This window comes from Mesoplodon bidens, assembly GCF_964165515.1.
Source record: "Mesoplodon bidens genome assembly, chromosome: 5".
Classification (NCBI taxonomy): Eukaryota; Metazoa; Chordata; class Mammalia; order Artiodactyla; family Ziphiidae; genus Mesoplodon; species Mesoplodon bidens.
In genome coordinates this window covers 67954657-67974220 of record NC_138161.1, presented here as the reverse complement: position 1 = coordinate 67974220, position 19564 = coordinate 67954657, and the positions used below count along the sequence as shown (strand labels likewise).

At 36.4% G+C, this 19564-nt stretch overlaps 1 protein-coding gene across 4 annotated transcripts in view; it reads left to right on the top strand.

Annotated features, from left to right (window-relative positions):
* POLQ (DNA polymerase theta) overlaps positions 1-18585 on the top strand; it is a 130723-nt gene extending 112138 nt beyond the window's left edge. For 2 of the 4 annotated variants that reach the window (XM_081235101.1, XM_081235100.1), the window contains exons 25-30: positions 696-880; positions 3578-3689; positions 8568-8692; positions 14779-14932; positions 17030-17145; positions 17605-18585. In XM_081235101.1, coding sequence (XP_081091227.1) covers positions 696-880; positions 3578-3689; positions 8568-8692; positions 14779-14932; positions 17030-17145; positions 17605-17718 — 806 coding nt within the window. In that variant the 3' untranslated portion in view covers positions 17719-18585. Of the gene's footprint in view, positions 1-695; positions 881-3060; positions 3139-3577; positions 3690-8567; positions 8693-14778; positions 14933-17029; positions 17146-17604 lie in introns of those variants that run through there. The other 2 variants (XM_081235102.1, XM_081235103.1) reach the window with 2 other exon arrangements.
* The last annotated feature ends 979 nt before the right edge of the window (positions 18586-19564 follow it).

Here is a 19564-nt window from a genome sequence, read left to right as displayed (position 1 = left end):
TGATATCAGTTGCAAATATTTTTCTACTTTAACCATTCTTTTGCTTGTTTTATTTTGTTTTTGCCATGCATATCCAGTCATTTCTAGTCCATAGATAAATTATTTGAATCCTCTTAATTATTTGAATACTCTTTTTCACATACAGGCCACTTAACCTTTTTTTGTTGAACAAGTTTATTTTCAAAGCAGAGCACACATTTCTCTCCACACCCCTTAAAATGTCAGCACACATTAGAAACCAGTTTCTTTATTCACTCATTCATTCATTCCTTCAACAACCATTTGTTAAGGACCTATTAGGTACCAGGAACTGTGCATTTCTGCAGAATGCAAAGGAAGATTGTCTCCCATCCCTAATGGCTCAGTGTTATGTGGGAGAGGCATGAAAGAACCATTTTAGATTATGTGTCAGTGCTATAGGAACACTGAGGAAAGCACTACCACAGTGGTTAACGGGCAGAGGTCAAGGGTGGCTTTACATATATTACATATCCTTGAAAGCTAAGCAAAAAATTTTTATGTGTTACAGAGCTGAATTGCATCATATTAAGAGCAAGGTTTTAGCTTTTTTTGATTTGAGTTTTTTACATGATCTCACGGTTGTATGTTGGAACTAAATTTCTGTCATCCTGCTTAGTGTTATAAAACTTGGTTTTGTCTTTGTACCGACTTTCCTAAAATCATTTCTGTTTCAGGTGGTTTAATATTAGCTGCTGATTACTCTCAACTTGAGCTGAGGATCTTGGCTCATTTATCCCACGATCATCGTCTCATTCAAGTACTAAACACTGGAGCTGATGTTTTCAGGAGTATTGCAGCTGAATGGAAGATGATTGAGCCAGAGTCTGTTGGGGATGATCTGAGGCAACAAGCAAAACAGGTGGTCTTTACTGAACATGTTTAACATAAATGAGAATTTTTACGATTCAAAAAAAATTTTTTTAACTATCTCAATCATTTGTGGTTGAGGAGTGATTTCTCCCTCTTTGGATTTTTCACAACATTCATCTGAGCCTGTCTCATGGTACTCATATTTTCCTTTGTAGAGTCAATAGAAAGAATCAGGTAGAGTTAGTCCAAGCCTACTTAGTTCTGGGAAATCTATATGCATTAGTGGTAGATATTGTGGTGGTGGTGGTGGTAGATATTGTGGTGGTGGTGGTGGTAGATATTGTGTGTGTGTGTGTGTGTGTGTGTGTGTGTGTATTTTTAAAATCTCTAGCCTGTAAGCACACATATATTTATCTTTTATATTCACACGCGTTGAGCCATGGTGCCTTTTATAGAAGGGTGCTCTCTGAATGTTTGTTGAAAAATAAATATTGCTGAGCTGCGGATTATAATCAATAACTATTAGATTTTTAGTTATTTTAAGATTTATTTTTTAAAAATAAATTTATTTTATTTATTTATTTTTGGCCGTGTTGGGTCTTCGTTGCTGCTCACAGGCTTTCTCTAGTTGCGGTGAGTGGGGGCTACTCTTTGTTGTGGTGTATGGGCTTCTCATTGCAGTGGCTTCTCTTGTTGCGAAGCACGGGCTCTAGGCGCACAGGCTTCAGTAGTTGCGGCATGTGGGCTCTGTAGTTGTAGCTCACGGGCTCTAGAGCGCAGGCTCGGTAGTTGTGGCGCACGGGCTTAGTTGCTCTGCGGCATGTGGGATCTTCGCGGACCGGTGATCGAACCTGTGTCCCCTGTATTGGCAGGCAGATTCTTAACCACTGTGCCACCAGGGAAACCCAGCTTTTTAGTTTTTTGAGGCCATTGGTTAGCTAATCTGCCTGTGAAACTTCATACTGCCCTTGGACTTTTCACATGGGCCCATATTAGTTCCTACTCCTGGATGACTGTTGGGCACAGGGAAGATCAAAGGCCACATTCACACTGTTCCCTGGCCTAAATTAACACTGATACTTGTTTATCACGTGACCTGTGGGAAATCTGATGCCCTTTTCAAGAGAGCAGGATTGTTGGCTGAGGTAAAGGCACACCACCTCTAAGATCCTGCTTTACTAGTTTTACATTTACACTTCTTGTTACTCACAGCTGTGATTCTTGACTGGCTCATTAGGCATGAAACATTTCCTCCCACCACTGCCTGTTTAGCACCAACACTTGTTTCTTCCACTATTTAGAAAGCCAGTTTTGTCTTCTCTATTTAATCCTCTCAGATTAAATCCTGCATTTAGCAAGAATCAAACCCTAAGTTAAATAGGTAATATTCCAATATTTAATCCTCGTAGTAAATACACGAAATAGGTCTTATTATTCCCATTTTACATAGGAGGAAACCAAGGCACAGAAAGTTAGTAGTTTGCTTAAGGTCATATAGCTATAAGTGGTGGAGCCAGGATAAGTTCAGAATGAAAGAACTTAGACATTCTGACTCCATAATCTAAACATTTATACACTGATGATAGCTGCCTCTATTTAATAAGTTCTTGCATGATTTAATAGTGTTTATGCTATACCAGATTTTTTTTCTTGAATCGCCATGCACTGAACCATCTAATCTAGATCTCAGTCTTGCTGAGATATCAGCTAGCACTGAGTAATATCTGAATTAAGAAAAAAAGTGTAAAAAGACCTAAAAGGAAAAGAAAACAGGAGCGAAAAAAATCCCTCTCAATGTAATTTAAAAAAATTATTTGGGAAAGTATTTTGGATTTTGATAATCATTTTTTGCAAGTTATCTTTTTAAATTTTATTTAACAATATTTATATAGATCTTTATGTCAGGTGGTATCCTACACACACACACACACACACACATGTGCATGTGCGCACATACACACATATATAAAATAACTCGTCTAATCCTAACAAACTCATGATGTAGGTATTACTGTCCTCATTTTATAGTTGAAGAAACTGAGATACAAGGTAGATTGTGCAAGATAATACCTCTTGTAAATGGTGGAACTAGGATTTGAACCCAGGCAATACTTATTACTAAATCAGTTTCTTTACTGACCTATTTAAACCATTTTCCTCCACTACTCCCGAAATTTTCTCGAAAGTTTGTGTTTAACCCAAATGAATTCTGCAATTGTGGGATTTCAGGTGGCTGTGAGATGAAGAAGATATTTATTTCCAATGACGTCCTCCCTATTATGAAGCCATGTAGTCTACTCTTCCTGCTTTTTTAGTGCTATTCAAAGGTGAGGAGAGGAATGTTTGTAATGCTTCTCTTTCCTGACTCCTAGGCACTTCTTTAAGCAGCAGTTAATGAAGTATTATGAGGAGTAGAAAGCTTCTCTGAAGACTTCTGGATAAATGACAGTCAGAAATATTTCCTTTTAAACCACTAGGGTTATTTTCTTAACACACACACACTCATATTCATTCATATTCTGCCCCTTCTTCTCTTTCTCCCTGCACCTCAAAAAGTATTGCTAAAAGGCAGTAAAGGCGCTCACTGGATATCAGCTTCTATGGATCTAACCCACCAAAGCAAATCTAATCATTTCTTTGATTCACCATGAAAAGTTTACCAAATCTCAATCCTAATGAACTTTTTATGTTTGCATTTTATGTAGTTATGACCTATAATGTACTTAGTGTGATGAGTCCCTTTCAGATTTGCTATGGAATCATTTATGGAATGGGAGCTAAATCTTTGGGAGAGCAGATGGGTATTAAAGAAAATGATGCTGCTTTTTACATCGACTCCTTCAAATCCAGATATACTGGTAAGGAAGCATTGAATGTTAATTATCTTCTAGATACTATTCTTCTCAACTCTCTTTCCATATAATATTTTTAAAAATTTGTGTTACAGAATTTTCTATTAACAGAAGTTTTCATCAAGCATTGTTGATTAAATAACATCAACCTTACTAAGAGATGTGCTTTTTTCATAAAAGTAGGGACAGAAATGGAATAGCAAAATGAAGTTGATGTATATGCTACTGTGTCGTTGTGAAAATCTTATAAAATCTAGGAATTGTCCTGTGCTTTAGGTTTACATAGCTTTATCTTGAAACAGTAAACCATTGAGTAAATGTACCAGAAACTGTGAGAGAAAAATTGCTTTTATAGAGCAGTTTGAATATGACCATTTTAAATTCTCTCTTCTTTTGGCAGTTTATTGAGATAATTTGCACACAATAAAATTCACCTTTTTTAGTTGTATAGTTCTATGAATTTTGACAAATGCACGCAATCATACTGTCTACATTACAGCTGAGGTATGGAACCATCACCTCATCATCTCAAAGAGTTCCTTTATGCCCCTTTGTAATCAATCCTGTCCCCAGTCCCCAAAAAGAAAAACTTTTATTCACACATGACATGATCTTGTACATAGAAAATCATGTGAATTCATTAAAAACAACTACTAGAACAAATAACTAAATTTGGCACAGGTTCCCACCATACAAGGTCAGTTTGTAAAAATCAGTTGTATTTTTTTTTTTTCTCTGTTTTTGGCCATGCCAGCATGGCATGTGGGATCATAGTTCCCGACCAGGGATGAAACCCATGCCCCCTGCAATGGAAGTGTGGTGTCTTAACCATTGGACCACTAGGGAAGTCCCTGAATCAGTTGTATTTTTATATACTAGCAATAAACAATTAGTGAATGAAGTAAAAATAAAACCATTTACAATAACATCAAAAAACATGAAATACTTGGGATAAATTTAACAGAGTATGTGCAAGACTTTATTGAAAACTCCAAAGCAATCCTGAGAGAAATTGAAGAATACTTAAGTAAATGTGAGTTTTACCATGTTAATTTATTAGAAGGCACAATATTGTTATGATCACGGTTCTCTGTAAATTGTTCTATAGATTCAGTGCATTTCCAATCAAAATATCCTTAGACTTCTGTGTCAAATTTGACAAGCTGATTCTAAATTTATATGGAAATTCAAAGGGCCTGGAATAACTAGAATATTTTGTGGGGGAAAAGTACAATGTTGATTACTTACACTCCTTGGCTTCAAAATTTATTATAAAACTACAATAATCAAGATAGGTATAGGGGTAGACGCAGGGAACAATGAAACACAATAGAGCATCAGGAAATTGACCTATACATATATGGTGAATTGATTTTCAACAAAGTTGCCATGGTAATTCAATGGAGAAAAGATGGTCATGTCAACAATTGGTGCTAGAACAACTGGATACCAGTATGGAAAAAAAATGAACTTCTACTTTATCTCATACTATATTCAAAAATTAACTTGATATGAACCACAGACCTAAAAGTAAAAACTAGAACCATCAATCTTGCAGAAGAAAAGAGAGAGGAGCTTTATGACATTGAGGTAGGCAACAATTTCTTAGGTGATAATAACACTGAATTAGTCATAAAAAATAAATATTGATAAAAGACACCATTAAGAAAGTACAAAGTCAAGCCACAGACTGAGAGGAAATATTTATAGTTCCTGTTATCTAACAAAGGACTTGCATCCAGAATATATAAAGAACTCTTACAACTCAATACTAAAAGTAAATCACGCAATAAAATAAAGTTCAAAAATTTGAACAGACACTTCACAAAAGAAAATATGTGAATAACTACATCAAGTGTTATCGTCATTTGTTCTCAGGGAAAAGCAAGTTAAAACCATAAAGAGATACCACTATAGAAACACTAGAATGATAAATTTAAAAATGTTATGTCTCTTTTACATTGCTGATTGGTTGTAAAATGGTACAACCACTTTGGAAGACACTATGGCTCTTTCATATAAAGTAAAACATACACTTAACTGTATGATTCTGCAATTCTACTATTGGATGGTTGCCCAAGAAAAATGAAAACATATGTCCAAAGAAAGACTTGTATGTGAATGTTATAGCAATTTTATTCATAACAGCCAAAGACTGGAAATGTTAAACAACAAAAATCCTAGTGAGTAAAGAAATTTTTTTCCCAGTTTTATTGAGTTATAATTGACACACAGCACTTTATAAGTTTAAGGTGTACATTATAATAATTTGACTTACATACATCATGAAATGATTACCACATAGATTTAGTGAGCATCCATCATCTCATATTGATACAACATTAAAGAAATAGAAAAAAAGGATTTTTTCCTTGTGATGAGAACTCTTAGGATTTGCTCTCTTAACAGTTTTCATATATAACATTCAACAGTGTTAATTAGCTTTATCATGTTGTACATTTCATTCCTAGTACTTACTTATCTTATAACTGGAAGTTTGTACCTTTTGACCACCATCACCCATTCCCTCTCCTCCCACTCCCCACCTCTGGTAGCCACAAATCTAATCTCTTTTTCTATGAGTTTGTTTTTGAAGTATATTTGAACTATAAACTATGTTAATTCCTGGTATACAACACAGTGATTTGATATTTCTGTACATTTCAAAATGGTCACCATGGTAAGTCTAGTTGTCATCTGTCACCATACAAAGATATTACATAGTTATTGACTATATTCCCCACACTGTATATTTCATACTTGTGACTCATGTATTTTGTAACTGAAAGTTTGTGCCTCTTAGTCTCCCTCACCTATTTTTCTCCTCCCCCCAACTCCCTCCCCTCTGGCAACCATCTGTTTGTTCTCTGTATCTATTACTCCATTTCTTTAACAACTGAGTAAATTTATTAAGATCAAATGGGCTTTATTCAATGATTCATGAATCGGGCAACATCCCATCTAGCACTAGAAAGGAGCTCCACCAAACTGTAGAAGAGGAAAGTTTTTTAAAGGCAGAAAGGGGGTAGGTGGATAAAGGAAATATTAGCAAAGAATGCATTGTTTCAGGCAAGGTCACTCTCCTAAGGGGAATGGAAGGGCCTATTGGATGGATAACCTCACTAGTGCTGACCATGTAATACCAGGTTGACTGGTTAAAGATTACATTCCTGGGGGTGTTGAGGCTGCAGTTTGGTTAGGTAGTAAGTCTTAGTTTGCTGACATAGGGTTTAGCACAAGTGACTCCATTTTGGCCCCGCTGTCTCCTTTTTAACAGGAACAAATATCTGTCAACAGGATTATGGATAAACAGATTTTGGTATATCTCCTCAATGGAATGCTACTTAGCAAGAGAAGGCAGACACAAGTGAGAACATACAGTGTAATTTATGAAATTCAAGAACATGAAAAAGATACAGTGTAATAAAGTAGATCCATTAGTGTTTGAGGCTGATAATGGGGAGCTGACTGTGAAGGTGATTAAAATGTTTTGTATCTTGTAGTGGTTGTTAGAGGGGTGTGTACGTTTGTTAAAATGCATCAAACTTCACCAGAAGTGAGTGCCTTTTATTGTATGTAAATTATGTCTCAGCATTGTTTATTGTATGTAAATTATACCTCAGCATTGATTTTTTTTAAAAGTAGTTCTTGCAATCTCTGAATATTTGAAGGCTTCCTACAGGAGTCAGGTAAGAGAATTCATAGAGGTGTAGTCTCTTAAATCTCATCCTTTTCTTTGCTCTTTACTCAGCAGTATCACAGTAATTCTTGAAGAGAAGATGAGAGCCTGATTGCTTTCTGAAATTCCTATGCTAGTAGTCAGATATCACCAACAGCTGCACTTGGCAGGGTTTCTCCCCTTCCTTTCACCCACAATCTGTGCCAGCCGCACAATAGAAATCCTCAAATGAGGGGTTTTAATTGGGAGGCATTAGTGTTTATTATTTAGGATGAGCAGAGCTGTGAGAAAGCAGAAATTGCACAAAAGAATAATGATAGATCAGCAGTCTCTGCACTTAAATGTGTTTTAAAGAGTATAGAAAAAGAATGTTCCAGGAGAGAAGAACCTCTCTAGCTCAGAGACAGGAATGAGCAATGAAGAGACTGACCCATCTGAAGCAAAGAGTTCATCCTGGAGAGTCATAAGACCTAATAACGGACCTATATAGCAAAGGATGAATGCTGGTATAGGGAATATGAATGTGTTTGAGTAATATACTATATGTAGTCTTTTTGAATTTTAAGAAGTGAGTTGTGTAAGTTTCTAATAAAATATTACAACTTCATGCATTAGTTTCAGTTAGGTCCTATTTGAATCATAGCATAGTTGGTAACAAGGAGCTGTTGGAATGTATTAAGCCTGGAAAAGATAAGCTCAAAGAGTAAAAGAGGGTTAGTGTGATCAAAGAACAGAACTCTGTGAAAAGTAGCATGGAATAGTCTTAAGGTCCATCTAGGTTTTAGTACCTGCTCCGTTGTTGTGGAGTTTAGTTTTGTATTTTTTGTTGTTGGTGATGGTGGTTGAAAAACAGAGATTATGTCATTTCTAAAGTTCTTTTTGTTTCTAACTTTCATGGCTATATGAGGTGATGAGTGTTAATTAAATTTATTGTGGTAATGATTTCACAATATATGTATATGTGCTGCCTAAGCGAGCAGTATTTCACAATATATGTAAAGCAAACTGTCATGCTGTACAGTGATGTGTGTCAGTTATTTCTCAATAAAACTGGAAGAAAAAGTGAATGAAAGTTTATATGCAAAATTTTGATATGATATTAATGTTAATCATGGTGAAGTTTTGGTATATTTCACTATATTGAAACTAGTGAGTGAGATTAAGGATGGACATTGGTTGTAATTATTTCTTCATTTTCTTTGTAGGGATTAATCATTTCATGAGAGAGACAGTGAAGAATTGTAAAAGAGATGGATTTGTTCAGACCATTTTGGGAAGGCATAGATATTTACCAGGAATCAAAGACAACAACCCTTATCACAAAGCTCATGTATGTTGAAATTTCTCTGGATTTTTAACTTAAATTTTTAACTTTAATGACATGTACTTTTTCAACAAAGACTGAACCCTGCTAATGTCCCTTTTAGAGATCACTAGCATATTAATTGGATCTTCTATTTTATTAAGGACTTCTGTAGTGATGGTACATGCCAATATTTGCTGAACACAGTCTCTTTAGGAGACTAATGTAAATATGGGTTCACTTAATAATATTTCAGTTAAAGATGTTCTGTTTTAGTAAGTCAATTATTTATTAGCTTTGGTAATAAGTTATATGTAAACTTAGTTCTTACATTTGCTAATTGTTCTTTGGTTCAGATATCATACACTAATTTGTCATATTACACCAGATTGCCAGTGTCTTCAGAGATTAGCCAGTCATTGAATTGTGGTATTTTTTGGTTCATTCCTTTTGTTTATTTATTTTAAAAGCGCTGGTTCATCAGAGGTTATTAGGATACCCAAAATATTAAAGAAGGCTATTTTTAATATCATTCAAAAGACGTATTGATGGTATTTACTCAAATTATGATTGAAATCTCTTTCTGAAATCATTGGGATCCATAAAAGTGTATCTGTACAGTTTTTGTGTATCTGAGCATTTAAGTTTCTGTTATAGTCCAAACCTTCCTATTTTAACTGGTTGTATTTTGCCCTTACCCCATACTTTTGTGTATCAGTGCCTACTACACATTGTATGTAATGAAAATATCCAGCCTCCAAATTGCTAAACTACTGTCTTGAGCTAGAATCTCTCAGAGCAATAATGCTCTTAGGGACCATGGAGGAATAGTTGGGGTTTTGTTACTTCTTCACTCTCTTGCCTCCCATATACCCACATACAGATGTCAGATATTTATCAGCCTTTTACCATATCTCCAAGTGAAGTAGGCATTGTAGTTGATGCACTAGGAAAAGTAAGTCTTAAGATGTATTGGAAGAGATAAAGCAAACTAAAAAAATATAAAAGTAGCATGTATACTCAGTTATTTAGGCTTCTAGAGGAGGTAGGACTTAAACAGATTCTTGAAGACTATTTAAAATTTAATTGATGGGCATGAGAAAAAGATAATCACAGGTGACTAAGAGTTTGAGTAAGGATTGGCTAGAAGCCAATCTGATAGGAGTGGAAAGTTTGAGTTGTCACTTAGGAATAGATAATTTTCTACTGGTCAGATGGAATCAGCTATTGGAAGGCTTTTAATGGCAGGCTGAGAAATTTGGGCTTGATCTAATAGGGATTGATTATGTTTTTTGGTATTTACACAATGAAAAATGGAGGATAGAATGATTAATGTTAATGAACCATATAATTTTTAACAAACTAATATTTTTGAAGTTAAAAATGTGAGAGTAAGACTTTTTATACCAAATCCTTAGGAGTCAGAGTTCTAATTGATTCATTATGTTGTTGCTGAGGAAAAAAAAAATTGTGACCCTCTGAATCAGAAATGGAGTAAATATAGTCAGATTTATTGTTTGGTTTTCGTTTAGTTTGGTTTTACATTTTATTTCAACTTTTACTGTACTGAAAAATAAGCATAGAGAAAGCACAAGAAACAAATGTAAATTTCAGTAAATTATCATAGAGCTATACCTATGTAACTACCATACAAACCAAAAAATAGAATATTGTCAGCACCCCAGAAGCTCCCCTTATGCCTCTTCCTAATCACCATACACTGCCTTCCCAGAAATAACCAGTATAACCTCTAACCCTATGGTTTTGTTTTGACCTCTCTATATGTCATATACATGTATTCTGTGTTTAGCTTCTGTCACTCAAAATTACATTAGGCAAGTCATTTATGTTGTTTCATGTTGGGGTAGGTATATAGCTCTGTTATATGAATATACCACAATTTATCCATTTTTCTGTTGATGGGTTTCTAGTTTGGAGAACTTTCTATTTGGATGGGTTTCTATTATGGATCTTGATGATTTGATTATTCTTGTTCAAGGTTCCTGGTGCACATATGTTTCCGTTTATGTTTGGTAAAGCAGTAGACATAGAAATGCTCTCATCTTCAAATTCAGTAGATAAAGCCACGTTGTGTTTTATGGTGGTTGTAGCAATTTGTCCTCCCGTATAAGTTTGAGTTCTCATTGCTCTGCATCCTTGCCAACATTTGCCATTAAGTTAACATAATTTTAGCTTTTCTGGTGGGTGTAAAGTAGTATCTTGTAGTTTTAATTTGCTTTTTCTTGAATACTATGTTTTGATATATGGTAAAGTAAGTTTTCCCAACTTGCTTTTTTTCTCTCCCCCAAGAATATTTGCCTATTCTTGGTTCTCTGCATTTCCATATGAATTGTAGAAGCAGCTTGTGAATTTCCATACAAACACAAAATCCTGTTGGGATTTTTTAATTGCAGTTGCCTTGAGTTCATAGATCAAAATGGGATTAATGACGTATTTATAAATTTGAGTTTTCCAGTCGATAAACATGTTATATATGTCCATTTATTTAGGTCTTTAGGTCTTCTAAAATTCTCTCACTAATGATGTATAGTTTTGGGGAAGAGATCTTACAAGGTTTTTATTAAATTTATAGCTAGATATTGGAAAAGTTTCATGCTGTTGTGAATGACATCTTTTTAAATTTTTAGTTCTTTTCCTTCCCTTTTTATGTTTTCTAACCCTTTACTACTGGTACAGAAAGATAATTGCCTTTATTGTTGTTCTTTTGTCTAGAAACCTTGCAAATATTACTTACTAATTACAAAATTTTATCTGTAGATACTTTTAGGTATTCTATCTACAACAGTTATTATCTGGGAAAAAAAAGTAAAAAAAAAAAGTAGTTTTATAACTGTCTTTCCAAGTCTTATTCTTTTTTTTTGTTTACTTTTGCTTGACTTACTAGCTAGGACAGTGTTGAATAGAGTTAGTGAGTATCTTTGCCAATTTTCAGGTCTCAGAGGGAAATTTTAAACATTTTACCAATAAGTAGAACTTTCCTTTAGGTTTTTAATAGTGTCTGTGTCAGAAAAAGTAAGCTCCCTTTAATATGTGCTTGTAGGCTGCAGAGTCTCCATCACAACTACTCAGGCCTGCTGTTCTAGTGCAGATGCAGCCATAGACCCTACATAAATGAGTGAGTGTGGCGGTGTTCCAGTAGAGCTGTATTTACAGAAACAAGAGATGGGCCAGACTTGGCCTGTAGGCTGTAGTTTGCCTATCCCTGGTCTGTTTCTTCTTTAAATGCAATCTGCCTTTTTTCTCTAGGTTGCTTTTAATACAGTAATTTTCTTTCCTTGTGGTTTCCAACAGATTTTCTGTGATGTGCTTAAGTTTGTGGGTTTTTGTTTTTTGTTGTTTGTTGTTTTTTTGCGGTACGCGGGTCTCTCACTGCTGCGGCCTCTCCCGTTGCAGAGCACAGGCTCTGGACGCGCAGGCCCAGCGGCCATGGCTCACGGGCCCAGCTGCTCCATGGCATGTGGGATCCTCCCGGACTGGGGCACGAACCCATGTCCCCTGCATCGGCAGGCGGGCTCTCAACCACTGCGCCACCAGGGAAGCCCCTGTGGGTTTTTTTTTTTTAACTTCATGTGCCTGTGTGTGTGTGTGTGTGTGTGTGTGTGTTTAACCGATCTGTTTTTGAGGGTGTTAGGACTTCTTGAATCTGCACCTTGAGATCTTTTTTTGATTTTGGAAAATTCTTAGTCATTTCTTCTTTAGTCATTGCTTCATCGAAATCTCTCCTCTCTTTCTGGAACTTCTATTATAAATTTTAAAAACTTTTCTCTTTAATTCCTCATTTTTCGTATCCTCTGTTCCATGTTTATATTTCATCATGCTTAATTCTGGATATTTTCTTCTAACTTATCTTTCAGTTGGCTGATTTGCTCTTCAGTTTGCTGTTGAGCAACTATTGAGCTTTTAGGTTCTAAATGATATAGAACTTTTCCAGCACCTCAGAAGGCCTTTTTATCTTCTCTCCAAGTCAATACTATCTCCCCACTGCACACATACACCAAACTATAGGGAAAGCACTGTTTAAATGCTTTAAGTTCTATTGTTTTAATTTTTTTGGTTATAGAGTTTCTATTTGGTTCTTATGGTATTTTGTTCTCTGCCGAAATATTCAATTTTGTCTTTTATTTTCTTGATAACATGATCATTTTATAGTCTAATAGGTTTGATAATAGTCTGTAGTCAAATATGGCTCATACTTGAATCCCTGTAGTCTGTTCCTATTGCCTTTTGTTTTTCTTAGTTTTCTATAAAAACAGTTGTATTATCTCACCTCCTTACCAGGCCTCCTACTTATTGGGCTGTGAACCCAAATATTTCAAGACCATCAAGTTCTGCTCAGCTTCTTAGCCTTTCAGCTGCCTCTTCTGGAATCTGTTGATTTCCCTGGGAGAAAGGATGGCCTCCAATGCCAGGATCACCTCCATGGTTTCCTTTCTCTCCCAGTTCTCTAGGTTCTATAATTCTTCACTTCCCTTTTCCTGTCTGATTCATTCAAAGAGGCATTTTCTGACCACCTTTTCTGGTTATCAGTGGAAGGGTTAGTCCTAATAGCATAATCTCCTATTACCAGAAACCTATATATTTTTATGTGTATGAAAACACTCGTGATGAGAAGGGACTGAGATTGTGGGACACAAAGCTGAGACTGCCAAGTTTTCTTATTTTGGAATAGAATCAGGGAAGTACAGTATCATGAAAATGAATTATATATTTTAGTTATATTTGCTTGTGTCACAGTAAAAGCAACTCCCATATTTCAGTGACTTATAATAAGAATATTTATTTTTAATTCATGTTATAGTTTGGCTCTGGGTTGACTCTGCCTCTGCTCTGTATTTTCTTCATTCTAATATTCAGAATAAGGAAAAGTACCTACCTGGGATAAGCCCTTTTTTGTGACAGTGTTAGATAGCTTTTAAAACTCCTTGCATGTGCTGTATGTCAGTTTTACTCACATTTTATTGGCCAAAACAAGTCAAGGCCATTCTTTTAGAGTGCAAAACTCTTTGAATCACATGGCAATGGGTGGGGGCCATGGGACTTAACAGAGAAAGGCAGCAAGTAATAGCAACAATAACATAATCCACTGCACAGAGGCATATAGTTTCAAGAAGGGGAGCAGTCAGAACTTTGAAATTCAGTCACTCTTTAAACAGTGACAACTGAGTGAGTTTAGAATGGATTCATCAGCATTTGACAAAACAATAGTTAAAAAGTCTATCTCTTTAACCAGTATGTAACATACTAGGAGTTGGATGTAGCCCAGGTAACAGGGAACTATGAGAACACCTCTCAGGTTACATAGATCCCTGCAGTGAGTAGACCCTTCCCATTTTCTGAGCCCTTTTGGAACAACAGGAGTGATATTCATGGATAGATTACATCTTGGATATTAACCTAGACCCCTATTCCTACTGCCCCAGGATGTTCACTTTTAGCAGCTGTGGTTGCCTGCCAAGAAGCTCATGGCAGCAGTAGTTTCAGGGAAGTTCTAATTTAATACCTGGGGATCTAGGATCTGCATTTTCACCAGCAGCTAACGATTAGGCCCAATAGCCCATAAAAAGCTCTGATTCATAGCAGAGGGCTGCAGACTTGCTGTGGCCAAACTCTACATAGGACTGAGAGGCCACTGATATGGGGGATGTGCTTGAAACATTCCAACCCACATCACAAAGAATGGTATTCTAATTATATCTATTTAGTGTTAAGAGGAATTGTATTTTGAGGAATAGATCCTTTAAAGTGAAGTTTAGAACACTGATAATATATTTTTAAAAATAATTTTGAGCTTCTAGATACATTTTAAGTGTAATGTAGTTTTTGGTTCCTAACTGTCGAAGATTTCTAAACTGAAGCAATCTGACCTTCTGTTTAGTCTATCCTCATGTGAATGATAGCCCAGAATCTAGAGCCCTGGATCATTCTGGTTGATATTCTTAAGATACAGCTTATAGTGGATGCCCTGGGTCACATCTCAGTTCCAGATTTCCAGTCTGGTTGCACATGTGAGCACTAATCTGTGGACGCTAAAGGCAGGTATGAAACCATGCTGGCGTGTCTGATGGAGTACCTGTTATTGTTGTTTTTCATAGGCTGAGCGTCAGGCTATCAACACAAGAGTCCAAGGTTCAGCGGCTGATATTGTCAAAATAGCCACAGTTAATATTCAGAAGCAATTAGAAACCTTCCACTCAACCTTCAAATCCCATGGTCATCGGGAGAGTATGCTCCAAAATGACAGAACAGGTTTGTTCATAAATGAGGCCGTTGCTATAACATGGTGAGATTAATTACATCAGAAAAGAAAAGGGGAGATGATTTTTATTTATTTATCAGCAGTTCTCAAACATTTTGGTCTCATGATGTCTTTACACTCTTAGAAAGGATCCCAAAGAGCTTTTGTTTATGTGTGTTATATCTACTAATATTTACCATATTAGAAATTAAAACTGGGAATTTAAAAACATTTATTAACATTTACAGATAACAATAATGAACCCACCATGTGTTAACATAAGTAACATATTTTTATGAAAATAACTACATTTTTTCAGAACAACAAAAGAATTCGTGATGAGTGGTTTTATTTTTTCTGAAAATCTCTTTAATGTCTGGCTTAAGAGATGACAGTTGGAGTCTCTTATATTTTTCTGCATTCAGTTTGTTGCAATATTACCTGTTCTGTAATCTCTGGAAAATCCTCTGTAGAGGATGATGAATGTCCCAGTTTGTGGGAGACTGATGGTTTCCCAGGATGTGGGACTTTCATTGCTAAAACCAAGATAATTGGTCACCTTGTTGTACACTTATGAAAGAAGGAGACTGAAAAAGGAAAATAACCTTTGGGTGTTATTGGGAAAATAATTAGACTTTGCAGATGCTTTGAAAGAATCTCTGGGATCCTCTTCGATCCTCATACCACACCTTAAGAAGATGTTGATTTTCCTGTTCATGACTTTCCATGAACACGTGCACACATTCACACTCTTATATTTGTAGAAAGAGGATGTATGGTCAGACTTATTTGGAGAATAACATTGTACTGTGTGCTTTGGAGCATTTAGAAGTAAAAGTTGTCAACCTATGTTTGAATTTTAAATCTGCTAAGGAAAGGAAGATATGATACCTGACTGTGAAATATTTACCTCACTCTTCACAGCAGAATGATGCAGTGTCAAAATGAAGATATAGGTGGTATCACTCTTTAGTGTGGGTATGTCACTGAGGATGACTTGATTGTGTCATGTTGAGTTAAAGGCAGTAGTAGGTCAGTGGGATCAAAGGGAGCTCAGCCTGAGGAAGCAGACCACACAGGGAACAGGAGGATCATGGCATTCTGGGTCAGAAGCCACATAACCAAGGGAAATCAAGAGGACAAAGGTATAACGATCAGAAAGCAGAAAAACTAGAGCATCCAGACAGCCAGTGATGTAAGATAAGTGGGGCCCAATGGGTCAGATCAGATTTTAGCCGAACTGGCAAACAGATGCACAGCCTTTGCAGCCCTGGTATGGAAGCAACTTGCCCTGCCTCACCTGCCTTTGTTCTCTTACCCTGTGAGAGCCACCTTTGAGAAAACTTGGGCTGCAGGTAGTGACAGCTAAAGAACTCTCTCTGAGGGAAGCACCAGATATTGAGGGAGACGGTATTTGTGCTGTCCTGAAGAATAAGTATAGGAAATTTGAATGGCAAAAAGGAAGGACTGCTCTGAGAAACGGGCAAACAATGGAAGGCAGGTACTCTAAAAGTATTAATGCTGAACCTTATTTTAGTGATCAGAGGGGCATAATCTGTACCACTAGGCCCACTAGTTAGAAAATAGTGACTATAATAACTATATTATAATAACTATAATACAGTGATTTTTTAAAACCATTTTTGGATTCATGAGTTCTTTTGCGAATCTTCTGAAAAGGTATACATCATCTCCAAAGAAAAATGTACAGACATAGACCCTTTCATATATCTTCAAGGAATCTGTGTATTTTCTGAAGTCCATATTTGGACCCTAGGTTTAGAATTACTTGTCTAGAGTGTGTGGTCCAACTGGGGAATCACCAATTCTACCATGGTGACACTTCTGGCCAGAAAAAGACATCAAGGAGTGTCAATCAACTCCATTTACTGATGTCTTTGTTAGACTCCTCGTTTCTGGGAGGAGGTAGGTGGAGATTTGAGTTTACATGATAGGTGGCAGCCGGCAATTAGTTATTTTCTTGATAGCTCCAAATTTTATGTGTTTTAATCTCTTAATTATAATTTCCCAAAATCTCTATTAAAAAAAAAATACTCCCATAGCACAGTGACATGCTGATCAGTTTTGCTACTTTTCTCATGGGGTAGGATTGTTACCAGAGAGAAAACTGCAAGGGATGTTCTCTCCCATCAGAGGAGGCTTCTTTATTCTTCAACTCCATGATGAACTCTTATATGAAGTGGCAGAAGAGGATGTTGTTCAGGTATTTTTGCAGTGTTCATATCCATTCTACAGAAAGCTAAGACACTGTAGGTCAGGCTAAGACGCATGAGATTTCTGGAACCCTTCCCTAGCCCCAGGATGGCTATAGAAAAGTAGAATCCTTAAGGGTAGAGAAAGAACTAAGAGTGCTCAGCTTTAAACTCCTTTTAAAAGAAATTCCTGATGCAGGGATATTTTTGTCTGCGAGAAGTTAGATGAGAATTTGGAGTCTTGCCCTGAGGATTTCAAAGCTATGAGCAGTCTAGTGAACCTGGCAGAGCTTCTGCTTGTCAGTGCAGACTAGTGTGGGATGCCTGGCTCTTTTCCAACTTAGAGTTTTAAGCACCATGAGGTAAAGAGCTCCAATCTGGTTTATCACCTCAGTGGGTGGGCTGGTAGACGTTCTTTGATTGGGCAGAGTTTGTTAACCTCTTTTTTTTTTTTTTTTTTTTTTTTGTAGGTAGCTCAGATTGTCAAGAATGAAATGGAAAGTGCTATAAAACTCTCTGTGAAACTGAAAGTGAAAGTGAAAATAGGTGCCAGCTGGGGAGAGCTGAAGGACTTTGATGTGTGATTGTAGGGAAGCCTGGTGTAGGTACAATCACATGGAAAGAATAGAGATTACCCTTTCACCTACTTCATGAAAACAGAAACCCTCAAGTTTTGATGAACTTATGATAGTAATTTTATAGTGAGAGTTTCAAAACATATATGAGTTTATTTTCTGTAGTATGAAAAAACTTTCTGAGGCAAAATATCAAGTTTAATGATTATATTCGCTCTCAAAGAGTATCTATGAAATTGCCTTTTATAGTTTACTGTGGCTCTGAACAGTTTCAGAACACACGCTTGAAATACGTACTTAGCACTTTGGATCTTCATCTGTCTGGTTGAGCATGAAGAAAATGAAACTGCTGTCTCAGGGTCATTTTCATCCCAACCAGGGTTCAGATACTGGTGATACAGACCCCTGAAGGAGCCAGAGGCAGATAAGGATTTGGTTTCACATAAACCACCAGGGTTAGGTGTTGTGTGTGATTTTCATCCAGCATTGGTGTAAGACTTCTGAAGTGGTATTTTTAAATAGCACTGGCTAGTAAATTAAGAATTCTATAAAGTGGTAAGACTTGGTATGGATGTAGTCTAGGAATGGATTTTCATGAATTGCCATTTCTTCTTCCTTTCCCTCTCCCAATTCATGCAATTAATATATTTCCAATACTTAGGTATTATAAAACAAGCTACACCTCTTCAAGAGGTATTCTGATCTTAAGATCAGATGTTTATACTGCAGTTTAATGTAACACTGCCAGAGAAGGAAAACACCCCCTCATCAGTCCCTCAGTGCCTCTTTCTCTGTGGCATGGTGTGAATACTCATGCTAAAAGACTGTACTTTATAATCCCAGTCAGAGGTGAATAACTGACTTTTTTTTTTTTGCTGTTTTAATAAAATTAATTTATGAGAAACTTTATACCAGCAGTTCAGTTTTAAAAATTGTGTTTGGTCTAAGTATCAGAAGCCTGTGTATCCATTTACTTATGCTATAGTTTGCTCAACAATGTGCACATAGGAAGTGTTTATTATATTCTTAATCAGTTATCAAAGAGCTCTTTTATGTTTATTCATCAGACTTTTAAAAGACAGTTGCTTTATAAACAAAGTGTAATACACTATTAGTAGTTGGATATTAGTGCACAAGATCCTCAGATATTTTGGTGCTGGGGGGAAGTGGCAGAAGACGACAGAGGTAAGAGGGAAGTTATATCATTATTTCTCGAGTTTTTTCCATATTCGCCTGTACCACGTTTCTCGGAAAAGTTGCAGTGCTGTTAGTATTCTGGTGGCCTTGAGAATCCAGCACAAGAGAAACCTCAACCTATTTACATGAGTGTTCTCCAAATATGAGCGCAGACATATAGATCACTTCCACCTCATCTTCTGCAGCCATGGCTCTGCATGTGTGGTTACATGCATTTTCTCATCCTTTTTGACCTATCCGCTGGGCTTAAAACAGGCACTCCTTGCTTTGCATGATTCAGTTATGAAAAAATTCCAGTTACCCTGGTTTACTTAAATAACACTAGTGTCCATACAACACAATTCAAATTTCAGTCGGCATGGTATATTAACTTAATAATCGCATAAAGTTCAAACTTCAATGGTAGCTCTTCATCTACAAATCACTATGTTAGTAACAGATGCCCTTTGTTGTAGGCAGAATAATGCACCTCCCCTCCCCAGTTGTTCACATCTTAATCCCCAAAACTGTGAACATTTTCGTCACATGGCAAAAGGAACATTGCTGATGTGATTAAGTTAGAGATCATGAAATGGGGAGATTATCTGGGTGGTTCCGGGTCCTTGTGAGAGGCAGACAGATGGTCAGAGTTGGAGGAGGAAATGTGACGATGGAAAGA